The sequence below is a fragment of the Dreissena polymorpha genome, chromosome 5 (genome assembly GCF_020536995.1).
Source record: "Dreissena polymorpha isolate Duluth1 chromosome 5, UMN_Dpol_1.0, whole genome shotgun sequence".
Lineage (NCBI taxonomy): Eukaryota > Metazoa > Mollusca > Bivalvia > Myida > Dreissenidae > Dreissena > Dreissena polymorpha.
In genome coordinates, this window is record NC_068359.1 from 96,731,876 (window position 1) to 96,746,582 (window position 14,707).

General features: G+C 36.2%; 2 protein-coding genes across 50 annotated transcripts in view; one reads left to right on the forward strand and one right to left on the reverse strand.

The window, feature by feature from the left end:
• LOC127881542 (uncharacterized) overlaps positions 1-9,526 on the forward strand; it is a 533,182-nt gene extending 523,656 nt beyond the window's left edge. For 21 of the 46 annotated variants that reach the window (XM_052429479.1, XM_052429490.1, XM_052429489.1 and 18 more), the window contains one exon: positions 8,910-9,526. In XM_052429479.1, the coding sequence (XP_052285439.1) occupies positions 8,910-9,078 (169 nt within the window). In that variant the 3' untranslated portion in view covers positions 9,079-9,526. Of the gene's footprint in view, positions 1-2,570; positions 2,648-4,155; positions 4,976-5,860; positions 7,537-7,575 lie in introns of those variants that run through there. The other 25 variants (XM_052429502.1, XM_052429503.1, XM_052429499.1 and 22 more) reach the window with 9 other exon arrangements.
• Positions 1-14,707, reverse strand: part of LOC127881551 (WD repeat-containing protein 37-like) — a 364,483-nt gene that overhangs the window by 324,181 nt on the left and 25,595 nt on the right. For 2 of the 4 annotated variants that reach the window (XM_052429538.1, XM_052429537.1), the window contains exon 10: positions 13,717-13,831. In XM_052429538.1, the coding sequence (XP_052285498.1) occupies positions 13,717-13,831 (115 nt within the window). Of the gene's footprint in view, positions 1-10,881; positions 13,224-13,716; positions 13,832-14,707 lie in introns of those variants that run through there. The other 2 variants (XR_008050132.1, XM_052429536.1) reach the window with 2 other exon arrangements.

Here is a 14,707-nt window from a genome sequence, read left to right on the forward strand (position 1 = left end):
TGCACGCTTCATCTAGACTTTACACTCACTACCAAGTTTTTTTTTTCACAATGATGCTACTAGCTGAGGGAACCCACAAATGCCATGATTTGTTTTAAACCTCACGGCTTAAATTCGAAATTGCAGATGCTGCTTTCCTTTCTTACTAAATACATATGAGTTTATATGTTATGCTTGCTTTTCTTAAGTGTCATATTAATCATAAATAATTTTGTATGACCCCACACAAAAGGGAGGGGGTGATTTGCCATTGTTTGTCTGTCCATCCATCTGGCTGTCCATAGCCCAATGTTTGCATCACGCAGAACTCAAAAGTATAGCTGCTAGAGCCATCTTTCTGTAAATAGTTGTCAGCATGTGAACTTGTATACCTGAGTATTTTGATGCAAGTGTATCAGATATCTATGGAGTTATGGCCCCTAATTTAGCAAACGATATGAATCTTTGTGACGGAGCCAAATTGTAGGGGCATCTGTGTCCTATGGACACACATCTACTTTAAAATTAATTAATTGATTAAAATTTTATTAACACCTTGGCATTTGTAGTTTGATATAAGACACTGCATTTACCAACTGCTTTGACCAGCCTCGATTTGCTTTGTGTTAATACTATGTTGCAGCAGTGACATACATGTACTTACAACTTAGATCCATACAATGTCCATTTTAGTACTATAGCTAGTCAGTTTCACTTACATAAAAATTTCTCATTACCACTCTTAATCATTGTTGCGGGTGCTTAGTGTACTTGTCAATATTATTTCAAGTGACTTGAATGTGGATGATTTAGGGAACTGATTATTTTGTGATTTTTACAGAAGATCAAGGTTGGTTTTCTGATTAATCCAGTATGTTTCTTATTGAGTTAATTAGCGAACAGGTGATCTTGCTATTAATAGCAAAAATATCAACTTGCGAACAAATATTGTTGACATCTGTACACTAGCATCTTGTAGCTTATCTGCTTGTGCAAGTTTATTTAGCTAGCTGTCTTTACAGGTATTAGATCCATTAGTTTTCCTGCATGCTAGTCAATACTAACCAGCCATAATGCCACATGGAATAACAAAATTTAACGCTTCCTGGCTTTGGAAAACAGACTTTTAATGGACATCAACTAAATACTTGGTGTGAAAAGGACTCCTCCTTTGACTTTGCTGGTTACTGTTTTCTTTGTAAGAAAACTATACAGTGTGGAAATACTGGTGCAACACAAACACTGAACCATGCCCAGGGCCAGAAACACAAAGATGCATTATCTCAGGCATATAATATGGTTCATGTAAATATTGTAGGCCTATAACTAACTGAGTATATTACTTAAATGTTTGGCCAGTGTATTGAAGCGTGCATATCCTATTCCACCTCATTGTGTTGTAGATTGCTTTTTATGTGTAAATTAAATGCTGAGCTTGTGGTATTTTTTCATACTTTTTGCATAAATGTAACCTTGCAATCAATTATGTTTTCTAACTGCTTATGATCATGGATACAACACACAATGGTACATGCCAATACTTATGCTTATGTAGTATCTGTTTAGCTCTTACACTTACTAACATGTATGCTTTGAAACTAATTTTACAGTAAAACTGCGATAACTCGAGGTAACACTGACCTTGATGCTTGAGTAATCGCAGGTTTCGAGTAATCCATGGTATTATTTGTTTTCAATGTTTCGGTTGGTTATGCTTAACTTCTAGCCGCAAACGCTTTATTTACATGTAAGACGTGCTTGGAAAAAGCTTGGATAAATTGCTTAAGGTTACAGTATACTAAACTTAACAATAAGAATGATCGTTCATTAATTTAATTTAATCAACATACTCACATAGCACAAATATAATCAAAGAATGTTCAATGTTCATGTAGCATATATAAAATAGCACACAAGGTACGTACATGCGCATCTTAAAGGATGACAATTTGCAGTGTATCTCAAACTGCGACTAACTTCACACTAATCAAGCGTTTTTTTGTCTGCTTGATTGCGTTGTTCTCACAACTCGATTATTTTTAGCACCGACCAGATGAAAAAGCGTCTTCTAATAATTGCCAGTTTATTAGGTGTGAAATGCCTTTCAGGGACCAGCACACATCCTGGAGTTATCAAAAATTGCATGTTTGAGTTATTGCGGGTATTTTTATATAGAAATTAAAGGAAATGTTATGGACTTCCTATAATGCTCGAGTTATCACCAGTTTTCGAGAAATCGCCAGCTCAAGTTATTGCAATTCTACTGTACTTAACCCTTTACTCCAGGTATACTTATTTTAACACCTTTGCAAACAGAATAGACCTTGGTCTCTGTTTGCTTATACAATTATAATAAAAATATAATTCTTCACTATTGCCTGTGATGAGAAAATTCTTTGTTTTAGTACTAGTGCAAGAATACTTATATATTCATAGTGGGTGTATTTTGGTACATATTCATGGAGGAAAGGGTTAATACTAAGGGCTTTTGTACTTTGCTTTATAAGATTAACAGTGTATGTTTTGAATGTCATGTTCATTATTGTATTTCATTGTGTAAATTGATGTTAATTGAGGAATAAAAATTTCAGGTGCCTTTATTTCAAGGATGGGCAGAACAAGGCATTCTCACAGCATCAGATGGGCTAGGTTATGTATCAATTTAACGGTCATTCCAGCTGAAAAATGGTAATGATTTTTATGCCCCCCATCGAAGAAGAGAGGGTATATTGCTTTGCTCATGTCGGTCGGTCTGTCTGTCGGTCGGTCCGTCCACCAGGTGGTTGTCAGACGATAACTCAAGAACGCTTGGGCCTAGGATCATGAAACTTCATAGGTACATTGATCATGACTTGCAGATGACCCCTATTGATTTTGAGGTCACTAGGTCAAAGGTCAAGGTCACGATGACCCAAAATAGTAAAATGGTTTCCGGGTGATAACTCAAGAACACATATGCCTAGGATCATGAAACTTCATGGGAAGATTGATCATGACTCGCAGATGACCACTATTGATTTTGAGGTCACTAGGTAAAAGGTCAAGGTCACGGTGACCCGAAATAGTTAAATGGTTTCTGGATGATAACTCAAGAACACATATGCCTAGGATCATGAAACTTCATGGGTAGATTGATCATGACTCGCAGATGACCCCTATTGATTTTGAGGTCACTAGGTCAAAGGTCAAGGTCACGGTGACCCGAAATAGTTAAATGGTTTCTGGATGATAACTCAAGAACACATATGCCTAGGATCATGAAACTTCATGGGTAGATTGATCATGACTCGCAGATGACCCCTATTGATTTTGAGGTCACAAGGTCAAAGGTCAAGGTCACGGTGACCCAAAATAGTAAAATGATTTTCGGATGATAACTCAAGAATGCTTTTGCCTAGGATCATGACACTTAATAGGTACATTGATCGTGACTCGCAGATGACCCCTATTGATTTTCAGGTCACTAGGTCAAAGGTCAAGGTCACAGTGACAAAAAACGTATTCACACAATGGCTGTCACTACAACGGACAGCCCATATGGGGGGCATGCATGTTTTACAAACAGCCCTTGTCTTATTTAGCCCTACTTTTTAACAGTAAAAATCCCTATTTTGCCCTACTTTTTGCTAAAATCTTGCCCCACTTTTGCCCTACTTTTTTGTGGAGAGGCAGTAGAAAGCCTGTAATTTGGGTCACTAGGTCAAAAGTCATGGTCACTGGCACACAAAATTGGAAAAGCGATTCTGATCAATAACTTGTTAACAAATCGACCGGCTTGATACTTCCCATGCGCATTGGCCTTGGATAGTAGATGACCCCTATCGAAATTAGGGTCACTAGGTCAAAGGTCATGGTCACTGTCACAATAAGTGTGAAAATTGTTTCCGATCAATAACTCATCAACAAATTGACTGATTTGCTTGATACTTCACATGCGCATTGGCATTGGGCAGTAGATGGCCCCTATTGAAATTGGGGTCACTAGTTCAAGTCCTATTTGGGGGGCATATGTCTCCGTCCGTGGAACACTTGTTTATATGGTTTTCTGCCCTGCAAACTTGTCTCTACTTGGTCTATTGTATAATATACAAACACAGATTATATAATAATGGATTTTGATATCATAAAACTGCGAATCTGTGTTGAAAAGTCTACAAATGCAAATACTGTATGTAGTTGCAGAATGATCGTCTTTCACTTGATGATTTGGGCAAGTTGTTGAAAGAAGCCAATAAGACCCTCACACAAGCAAAAGAGGCCGGAGAACGTTTTTCTGAAGAGGCTGTAAGGACCCTGAGAGAAGGTTTGAATACCTTAGAGGCTAAAATACTGGCTGGAGAACAACGCCTTAAAAACAAGGCACAGGCTGGAGAACAAAGCATTGAAAACAAAACACAGGCTGGAGAGAAAATTATTGAAAACAAGACACAGGCAGGAGAACAACGCATTGAAAACAAAACACAGGCTGGAGAACAAAGCATTGAAAACAAGACACAGGCTGGAGAACAACGCATTGAAAACAAGACACAGACTGGAGAACAAGGCATTGAAAACAAGACACAGACTGGGGAACAGAGCATTGAAAACAAGACACAGACTGGAGAACAACGCATTGAAAACAAGACACAGACTGGAGAACAAAGCATTGAAAACAAGACAAAGGCTGGAGAACAAAGCATTGAAAACAAAACACAGACTGGGGAACAAAGCATTGAAAACAAGACAACGTCTGGAGAACAATGCATCGAAAACAAGACACAGGCTGGAGAACAAAGCATTGAACACAAAACACAGGCTGGAGAACAAAGCATTGAAAACAAAACACAGACTGGGGAACAACGCATTGAAAACAAAACACAGGCTGGAGAACAAAGCATTGAAAACAAAACACAGGCTGGAGAACAACTCATTGAAAATAAGACACAAGAAAGCATCAACCGCATAAATCAAGCAGCGAATGAAAAGGAGCTAGACGAATACGAGCGAGGCGTAGCAGGTTTGTAATTTAAACAAGTTTTATTTGACAAAATATATATAACCTTCGTTATAACCAATTTGCACACTTGAATAAGCATGAATTACCAAACAGACAAACATTAGCACTCAAACGTTTGAACTTTGGTTAATAAACCATCCTCATATAACTAGAGATGGGTCACTTGGATTCATAGTGGATCTGTCTGTCATATGGCCAGTCTGTCCTTCATTCTGTCCGTCAGTCTTTAAAACTACCATGGAATAGGCTTTTCATTAAGTTGATCTCCTTTGATAATTGCCTTCACGATATACTCTCAGAACGGAGTGCATAAAACCAGCGAAAGTGCGTTTTATGGGTATGTGTATCTGTATTTCTGCGAAAAAGTATATGTATTCGAATAATGCATAAATGTTCACAAATAAATTCAGCTGGGTACATTTTTATGCGGATTAGACCGTTTTTAATTAGAAATTAAAACTGCATGATACATTTTCGATACACGCCTTCTGTCGGCTTCCAACTCAATAATAGAAATAAATACGTACTACATTTTAGAAGTGTATTATAATAATATACACTACAGCAAATCGGTAGGGATCATGCTATAAGCGGTACTTAATGTGAAATAACTTAAAAAATACTTTTCTACTAGTTCTTTTGTGCGCACGAAAGAACAAACTAGATTCGGGAATCCAAAGAAGTTTTTTACTAAACATTTATAAAAGGAGACAAATTTATTCAACAATTGTAATTACTATTATCTTATATTTGAAAATACAATATCGTATTATTCATAGACATGCACCTTTTATGCGGTGTTTTCTTTAAAAAAAAATTAGTATATGGTTACTGCATAGAAACATGCAGGTTATTTGTTTTTATTAAGAAGTATTACTATTTCAGATCTTCTAAAGCGATTGGTGAACCATTACCGTGATACCGTTTGCTACGTGCCTCTGTCTACTTTGGATCCTAGTCTCGATAAGCACGTACAAGACGTCTATGCCACCCCAAAAATACACAAGATGAAGATAGAGAATGATGGGAGACGCACACAACAAGAACAAATATTAACATACAGAGATTGCTTTTATAGAGGTGATCATTTATCTAGACGTACATATTTACAAGGCGAGCCAGGCAGCGGCAAGACAAGTTTTGCTTCCAAGTTAGTTCACGACTGGTGTAACGTGCATGAGCCCTCGACAGAATCAAAAGAACAAACGGCGTTTGGTGATGTTTATACCCTTCATGAATTCAAGTTTCTCTTTTTCATTTCGTTGCGCGATTCGAGAGAACAGACACATGTAACACACATGATACAAACACAGCTCATCTACAAAATCTACGCGGCAGACGAATGGGAAAGTGCGAATAATCTGGTCCTAAACATAATGAGAAATGTGATGTACCTTGTCGTTCAAGACGGTATGGATGAGTGGTCTGGTAAAGAAGCTCTGCCATCTATGGACGGAGTTCCTAAGGATCATTGCATTGTGCTCACAACTTCTAGACCATGGAAACTCGCGGACGAACGTATCAAGAATTCTCAAATAGACATATTGATGGAAGTTTACGGAGTAATTGATTCTGAGGGATTCAGTAAAAGGATACTGCGACATCTTCTTGATGAAACAAAGGATCTTAACGAAACTGTGAAGAAGTTTCAGATCTTTCTAGAGAGTCATAACCTTGATTCGATATCATCTTCGCCCATGCTGCACACGCTTGTCCTATGTACATGGGTAGATGATATGGCTGAGAGTCTTACCGGATCGTCAAGGTGTGAATTGTTTACCACCTTGCTTGAAAACTTATGTAAAAAAGCTAACCCACAAATGAGTTATTTCGATCAATACTACCCATCACCAGTAAACTGCTTTTCTCGCACGAAGTATGTTAAACCAAACATGGAACATATAGATGTTATAGCCAAAGCTGCGTTTTCATTTTTGTTTTCAAATGAAAAAGAAACATCACTAGTGTTCAGCGACATTAATCTTTCGGCTCATTTGTCTGCAAGTACAAAGCAGTTCGCACTACATTCAGGATTAATATCCAAAAGAAAAAGTAAAAAATGTTATGATAATACAAGCTCGTTTGTGCACAAGACTGTTCAAGAGTTCTTTGCTGCTCTTCACATCTCCAACAATACAGACGTGATTGATAACGTTATTTGCAAATATCTCAAAAGTAATAGCAATTCTTATCTGGATATTTCTCAAGTTCTCATATTCCTCTGTGGCTTCAACATCTTGGCAGCTAATAAACTATCTGCACTGATGAATCAGGTCAACGATGTTCGTCATGGGTTTGATCACAATGTTTTCCAAAGCGTTCTTCATAGGTTTGATCACAATGTTTTCCAAAGCGTTCGTCATATGTTTTTTCACAATGTTTTCCAAAGCGTCATCCTCTCAGGTTAAAGGGAGGCTGTGGCAAACAAGAACACTCCAATAGACCTACATCTGAGTCACTTTTACTTTTGTGATAATTGTGAAGATTTGATCAACATCTTTGCGCTGAATACTCCACGGGCTCGATCTTTAATTGTTTTTTTTACAGATTATACATTAGTAACAATACGTTCACATGACTCGTCGTCTTCTCTTTGTCAGGTACCCGTTTCATTACCTGCACGTGATTATGCCCACCCCTCTAGGAGAGCAAATCAGAAAGAAGTCAGTTGTTTGGAGTTTGACTTATCAGCCTGTCACAACCTGGAACAGTTGAGTCTCAACTGTCGTGTAACCGTGCTACCAAATGCACTTGCGAGCTTGAAGAAGTTGAAATATCTAACAACGGCTTTACAATTTAAATGTAAAGCGCTTGACATGTCACATTATGAACACATTGAACAGTTGAAGCTCCAGGGTGATATAACCGTGCTACCAAATACACTTGTGGGTTTGAAGAAGTTGAAATATCTAACAATGAATAATGAGTGTAAATGTGAAGCGCTTGACATGTCACATTATGAACACATTGAATCAATTGATCTTGGAGAAGGAGTAACTTTACTACCACACTCTATTATTCATTATAAGAATCTAAAATGTATTAAAATATGCACAGCTTATAAAGAACTAGATTTCTCAATGTTTGAAAACTTAAATTCGATAACAATCAGCAAAAGAGTGCAAGTGTTACCGAAGCAACTTCTCATTCATAACAATCAAAAACTTAACTCTATTGGTTTGCATGAATTTGATTTCAACAGGTGTGACAAGAAAGACATTCATACATGGTGTCTTCTAAACGGTGCTGATCCAGTGCTGTGTGCAGACTATACTCCAGTGCTGCCCTCCATAAAACGCATTAATTTGATTGATGTAACGTGTTCCTCCACCTGGCTACGCAGTCTGCTCACCACACTGTTTACACTCGATCATAGTGTGGATTGTAGTATGGTATTCCGTTACATAACTTCACTCAAAGTCAGCAAGTTACCTTATACATACGCATGTATAACAACGGATTTAAACAATACGTGTACATTCGCTGTCTCTAAGGATAGCCCTGGTCTATGGGAGACTCTGCTCGGTCTTAGTGTCAAGAATCTGAGTATTTCGGGTCAGCGTTATGCTTCTTCGGAATGGAAAAATAATCATGTATCGTCATTGTCACAGTCACTAGCAACCCTCTCACAGCTGGAAACGCTTAGAATGCATTTAACTGCATATATCGACCTACCGCTTCCTCGGTCATTGAAACGTGTGACTGTATGTTTTGAACAATTGCATCCATCAGAACTTCGCCAGCTGGTGAACAAGCTGTCTGCATGGACTCACTCACTTGAGTGTAGAGTGGAATTCGTTTGTGGTCATTTCAAGGACACAAATATGAGACATAAAATTCCATCAGAGGAATACATACCCATCCAACAAGAACTCGAAACTATGCAGCATGTTAATGTGGAACGATTTCGAATATATGACTGGGCACGTTCCACCAATCAATGGTCTGCACGTGACAGTGTTGTTGATGGTGATCTTGTTGATGAGATTGTTGATAATGAATTTTGTAAAGACTTTCTTAAATTGTTTCACATGACCCACAAGAGTAAGATTGACGGCCTCAGTCGCATATCAATGCGACTTAAGATTAAGATCCAACCTTGACGTAGTAAAGTGTAACATGTGACAAGACAGTAATATTAACATGTTCTTGTGTAAGTGTTACATGTGGCAAGACATTAATATTTACATGTTCTTGTGTAAGTGATACATGTGCAAGACAATAATATTTACATGTTCATTGTGCAAATTGTAATCATATTTTTTTTTAAGTTGCAAATGCAAATCAAATGATTTCAAATGTTTTAAATGTTTGTTGGGTCTCTAACGATGATTTTCTGAGATTGATAATACTTATAAGAACCGAAGAATACTGATGGCAAATGATGAATAAGTTTGAGCTTATTATATTGCAACAATAACGAATACGGCAACAGTGACAATGTTGCTGTTGTTGAAGCTGCTGCATGTGATGGTGATGATGTTTATTATGATAATACTGACGCAAATGTGTTTTGTATTATGATGATAATGAATAAAGCTAATGACTGCCTGTCTGCCTTGTAAACCTCAACCTGATGCCTGATAACCATCCTTATGTCTGGTAAGTCTGGCTCAACTGCTGTTGGCCACCGATTAAGTACGTATTAAGTAAACATCCGTCTGTCGCCACTTCCTGTTCTCAAACCACCACCCTTGTCCTCTATTCTGTAGCTGTCATCACCAGCGTTACCCATGCTTTGCAAACCAAAGGTATCGAACATATGTTAACTTATCAGTAACCAAACTAAAATACAGTGACAAAAAGAAGAAAGTAGTATTTTGTTTGATTAATGGTTCCGATGTACTCTGTCAACGCTTCGAATCTGTATAGTTGCAACAATAATTATTAAATGCTTAGTAATTTTGGTTTAATTTTATGATAGCATTATTGCTATTTTGTCAATACATACACATCACAAGAAAATACGTGTTGTTTGCTGTACGTGCAAAGTTGAATTGAATCAAGTGATTAACATAGTGTTGAAAACTTCAACTTATGTTTATCAATTGCTAGCCTCTAATTTGATTGCAATTTTGAGTAAACACAAAACAATCCAACATTTAAGGAATATGTTTCCTTAGATATTGGGACACCAGCTATCGCCAGCAGTTGTCACTTAATGAACCTCTTTCTGGGAGAAAAATGGGCTAAATGCATGTGCGCAAAGTGTTGTTCCAGGTAAGCATGTGCAGTCCACACAGGCTAATTAGGGACAACACGGTCTGCTTCTATGAAATTGTGTATGCCCCCGTATCGAATATTCGGGGGTATATTGTTTTTGGCCTGTCTGTCTGTCATTGTGTGTGTGTTTGTCCAAAAACTTTAACCTTGGTCATAACTTTTGCAATATTAAAGATAGCAACTGGATACTTGGCATGCACGTGTATCTCATGGAGCTGCGCATTTTGAGTGGTGAAAGGTCAAGGTCATCCATCAAGGTCAAATATATTGCTTTAAAGCGGTGCAGTAGGGGGCATTGTGTTTCACAAACACAGCTCTTGTTCGTTTGAAGAAAGTATTTTCTTAACAAAAATCAAGTTTTGGCACAAACTAATCAGTGATGACATTTTACCCACATGCATTTTGCCCTATATTCCCAAAACAAGGCTCAAATTCGCATTCACTGCCACGATTTTAAACCGGTTTAATGCACATTTATCGATCAGAAGACATCAGCTCTGCAAAATAGAATGCCATCGTCGCAAAGCAATTCGTTTTAAATGTTTTCTTTCTTGAGAAAATTGGAAAATAATCATATGTATCCATGAGATTCGATTATGGTAAGATAAGATGCAAATTGCATGAAAAATAAAACACTTATGCTCAAAGAATTATTTATTTACTTCACATATATATTCATAGATTGAGATGTAAATAACATACGTCTCTGGTTTTATAAACAACGAACAGGTAAAGTTGATCAACAGAATGCAAATAAAACATTAAGCTAAATACATCTATTAACATGTCTAAATTCATTATCTTTTTAAAGTATATTAAGTATATTAAATACACTTACATACATTTTATTTTCCAGACGGGAAAATACTCACAAATGAAATTCATAACTGTTTTAATTAGCATCAATGATTAACAATAAATATGGATGCAATAATAATTTGTTTATCTTTGGCATGAGTCAGCACTTTTCTGGCATAAGCATGGAATGGATAAAACAAACAATTTATATTGCGACACCACTGGAAACTAATACAACAAGCAACAATTTCATATTGCACAAATATAGAGTATTTAAACAAAATCCCAGTCATATTTAGTACAGACAAAAGATGACAATGTTGACCTAGCAGAAAAATTTGGACACCTTAAGTTCGTATTCGCAGTTGTTTGCATTGGCTTTTTTAATAAATCAACATAATGATTAAAATAGGATGTTGCCAAACAATAATGGGATAGTGATTGACTAGAGATTTATTTGCTAGGCATTATGGCACTGAAACCTGAACCTATCGCCAAGGCTCACGTGTTTGATCCCCATTGTGGGAGCGTTCTTTAGATCTCTTTCAAAGACAACACATACTGGTTATACCCGTGAAACAAACTCGACATCGTTTCAATCAGCCTTAGGCTTTCAATGCAATCCAGCTTAAATAAAAAAGTTTGAACTAAGAAAGGTGGTTTAGTTGTTCTAAGCCTTGCTAAATATATTCAATCAGTATTTTCTATGCATTTATCATGCAGTACATGAATATATTTGTGCATGAAATGTTATTCTTTGCATTTAATATATTTATTTTTTTCTGACATGCGCAATACATTTTTCAAATAAACGTGTAACATAATTATTGACAATTCAATGTAACATCCACCAACATTACTTATTAATTCCTATTTATATTTATACATTTTATACAACTAAATACCTATAACATTAACAAAATAAATTGAGAAAAAAAAAACTTAATAATAATTTTCTAGATCTACCTTGCATTTGGTGACAAGCAATGACAGAAAACACATCCTTTCATAGTTTGGTATTGAAAACACACTCTTCCATGTAAGCATGGAATAAAATGTATTTAGAACAAGAACAATTTAATTTCTTCAGATAATATGAGCCTTCTTAAGGGAACATTGGGCTTAATGCATGTGTCGCCCCAGAGCTGTAACAATTCACCCATCATTCGATTCGATACGAAATGGTCCGATTATTTTCGATTCGAATCAAAAATTAAATTATTTGCTGCTTATTTTGCAAACTATTTCATGTTTGGTTTGTCCAGAGCATGAATTAATATGTTTGGTATGTGTTATTAACTTATTATGTTGTACATTTAAAGTGTTTAATTTTTAAAATAAAATATAAAAACGCAACATTGTTTGTTAAGTAACAAATTTATTGAACAAAACTTCCTGTTGAGTTGTTCTTAAATAACATAGAATGCTAAATGTATCACGTGTTTAACAGAAGAAAAAAAGCATGTAAGTAAATAAACAACTTCCATTTGACTTCTTAACAGAATGCACACAGTTAAGTTAACAAACCATGTGGGTAACTAATGTCAACAAAACACGTTTTGCAAGTTGCCTTTGCATCAGAACCTTCGCGAAACAAGAAATGTTCCCATACTTTTTATTTTAATTTTGACGTACGTCTTTCGGCATGGTTGAAGAAGACATTTTACCGGTTGATGTAATGATCAGCATGTTATTCATTCATTCATTGGATGACATATTGGCTATTGACCAATCAAAAGACGTATTACAAATGACAAGAACGTTTAGACGTCGGATTTGGAAAGTAAGGTTTAAAATGCGGAATAATCGGGATTTCAGTGAATCGAATCAAAATTGCCCGTATTGGTATCAATATCGAATCGGCAGCATTGAATCAGATTTTCGATGCATCGATCTGAATCGTTACAGCTCTACAGATTAGCCTGAGAAATCTGCACAGGCTTATCAGAGACAACACTTTCCACTTGTTTGTATTGTTTCGTTTGAAGAAAGCATCTCTTTAGCAAAAATCCAGTTTAGGCGGAGAGTGCTGTCCCATGCATTGAGCCCAGTTGTCCATGAACGAGGCTCATGTTTCTTCAGAACGATCCATGACTGACTCTTTTCATTCCTTGATCTGGACATTGATGCTCCAACCTAGGACCTGTCTGTTGAAGCCGCACGAGAAAAGGTTACACACCGGATTGTCCTCGGTCCAGGCTACACTGCACACCATTTTTGAGTGGCCCTGCAAAAGAGTCATGGCTTTTAGGAGAATTCAAAGGTAGTTATTTGCTGCTATCCTATTTCTAAAGCCTCACTACCACAACTTCAAATAAAGTACATGTTATCATTAATCACTCTAAATGGATATTCAACAAACCAAAATAGTAACAATAAACATGCATCAAATTGGTAAAATAATAATTATTGAGTAATTATACCTGATATCAATGTTATACCCCTTTTAATATCTTAGCTGGGAGTGACTTTAAGATTAATATCTAAATGATCACATACATTTTGTTTGACATCACATTATAGTACTGGTGATGATGATGATGATGATATTGATGATGATGATGAGGATGATGATGATGGTGATGATGATGATGATGACGACTACGACGACGATATGTGTGGTGGTGATGGTGGTGGTGATGATTATGATGATGATGACGATTAACATTTTACCACCAGTTATATGTAAGAAACTATTCTCTATCCCAGTCACGACTAACAGTTCTGCTGCTACGCGGTAGTCTTCCAATTCTGTTTCCATTGATGTCAAAAAGCCGTATGTGTCTGTTATCGTGTGGGATGGCTATCATGTTCTGTGACTGCGAAACACACAATCTGAAATGGTCCAACAAAAATCTGTACAGCCTTTACTTCAAATCTGTTTTTTTAAATAAAATCATTTTATTACTAATTTTGTGTTTAACATTATCCATTCTGTTCGTAAGAGTAAACGACATAAACTATTTATAGCCCGCCAAAATCAACAAGTTTTTTAAAAATAATTTGCAGACCAAAGGTGTGCATTTTTCAATGACTTTTACTGTTTGTAACTTAAATGCACTGCCATTATTTTGACTGTTATTACTGTAAAATCATTAATGTTAAAATAAATATTAGAGAGAAATCATCATTCTTTACAGTAATAAAGGTAGTAAACATATTTACACAGATATGTAATGGTTTGTTGATTTTTTCACTTATTTATTTTTTAATTTTGCTGACATAGTTTCTTATGGATATCTTACTGATTAAAATACAAAACACCGCAATCATATGAGCCATATACCGGAATCAGATTTGGTGATCATAAATCATGAATTGTCTGCACACAGGATGCCGTTTAATGCCTCTGGAGAAAATCAAGAAAGTCCTCTAGGTTCATACACAGCGCACAGTTAAGTATATATTCCATTCTCACCAAGCGCCTTTCAACATTAACTTAAAAGCATTTTTTATATCTTCGACAAAATCTCAGTGATAATTTGTGTTGTCAACTTTTTTCACATTATTAAGGGTTGTCTTTTCATTATATAAAGTAAACTTGTTGGACTAAGCATGGATATTCTGTTATTTACCATTCACTCAAATGACAGCCAATACTGAAGATTTATTTTCAATGTGGTATTTACGTATGGCCATTTTTCGGACATTTGATTTTGTGGTTTTGACAGGACTCGCAAAAAATCCACGAAAATTCGATTCTGAAAATTT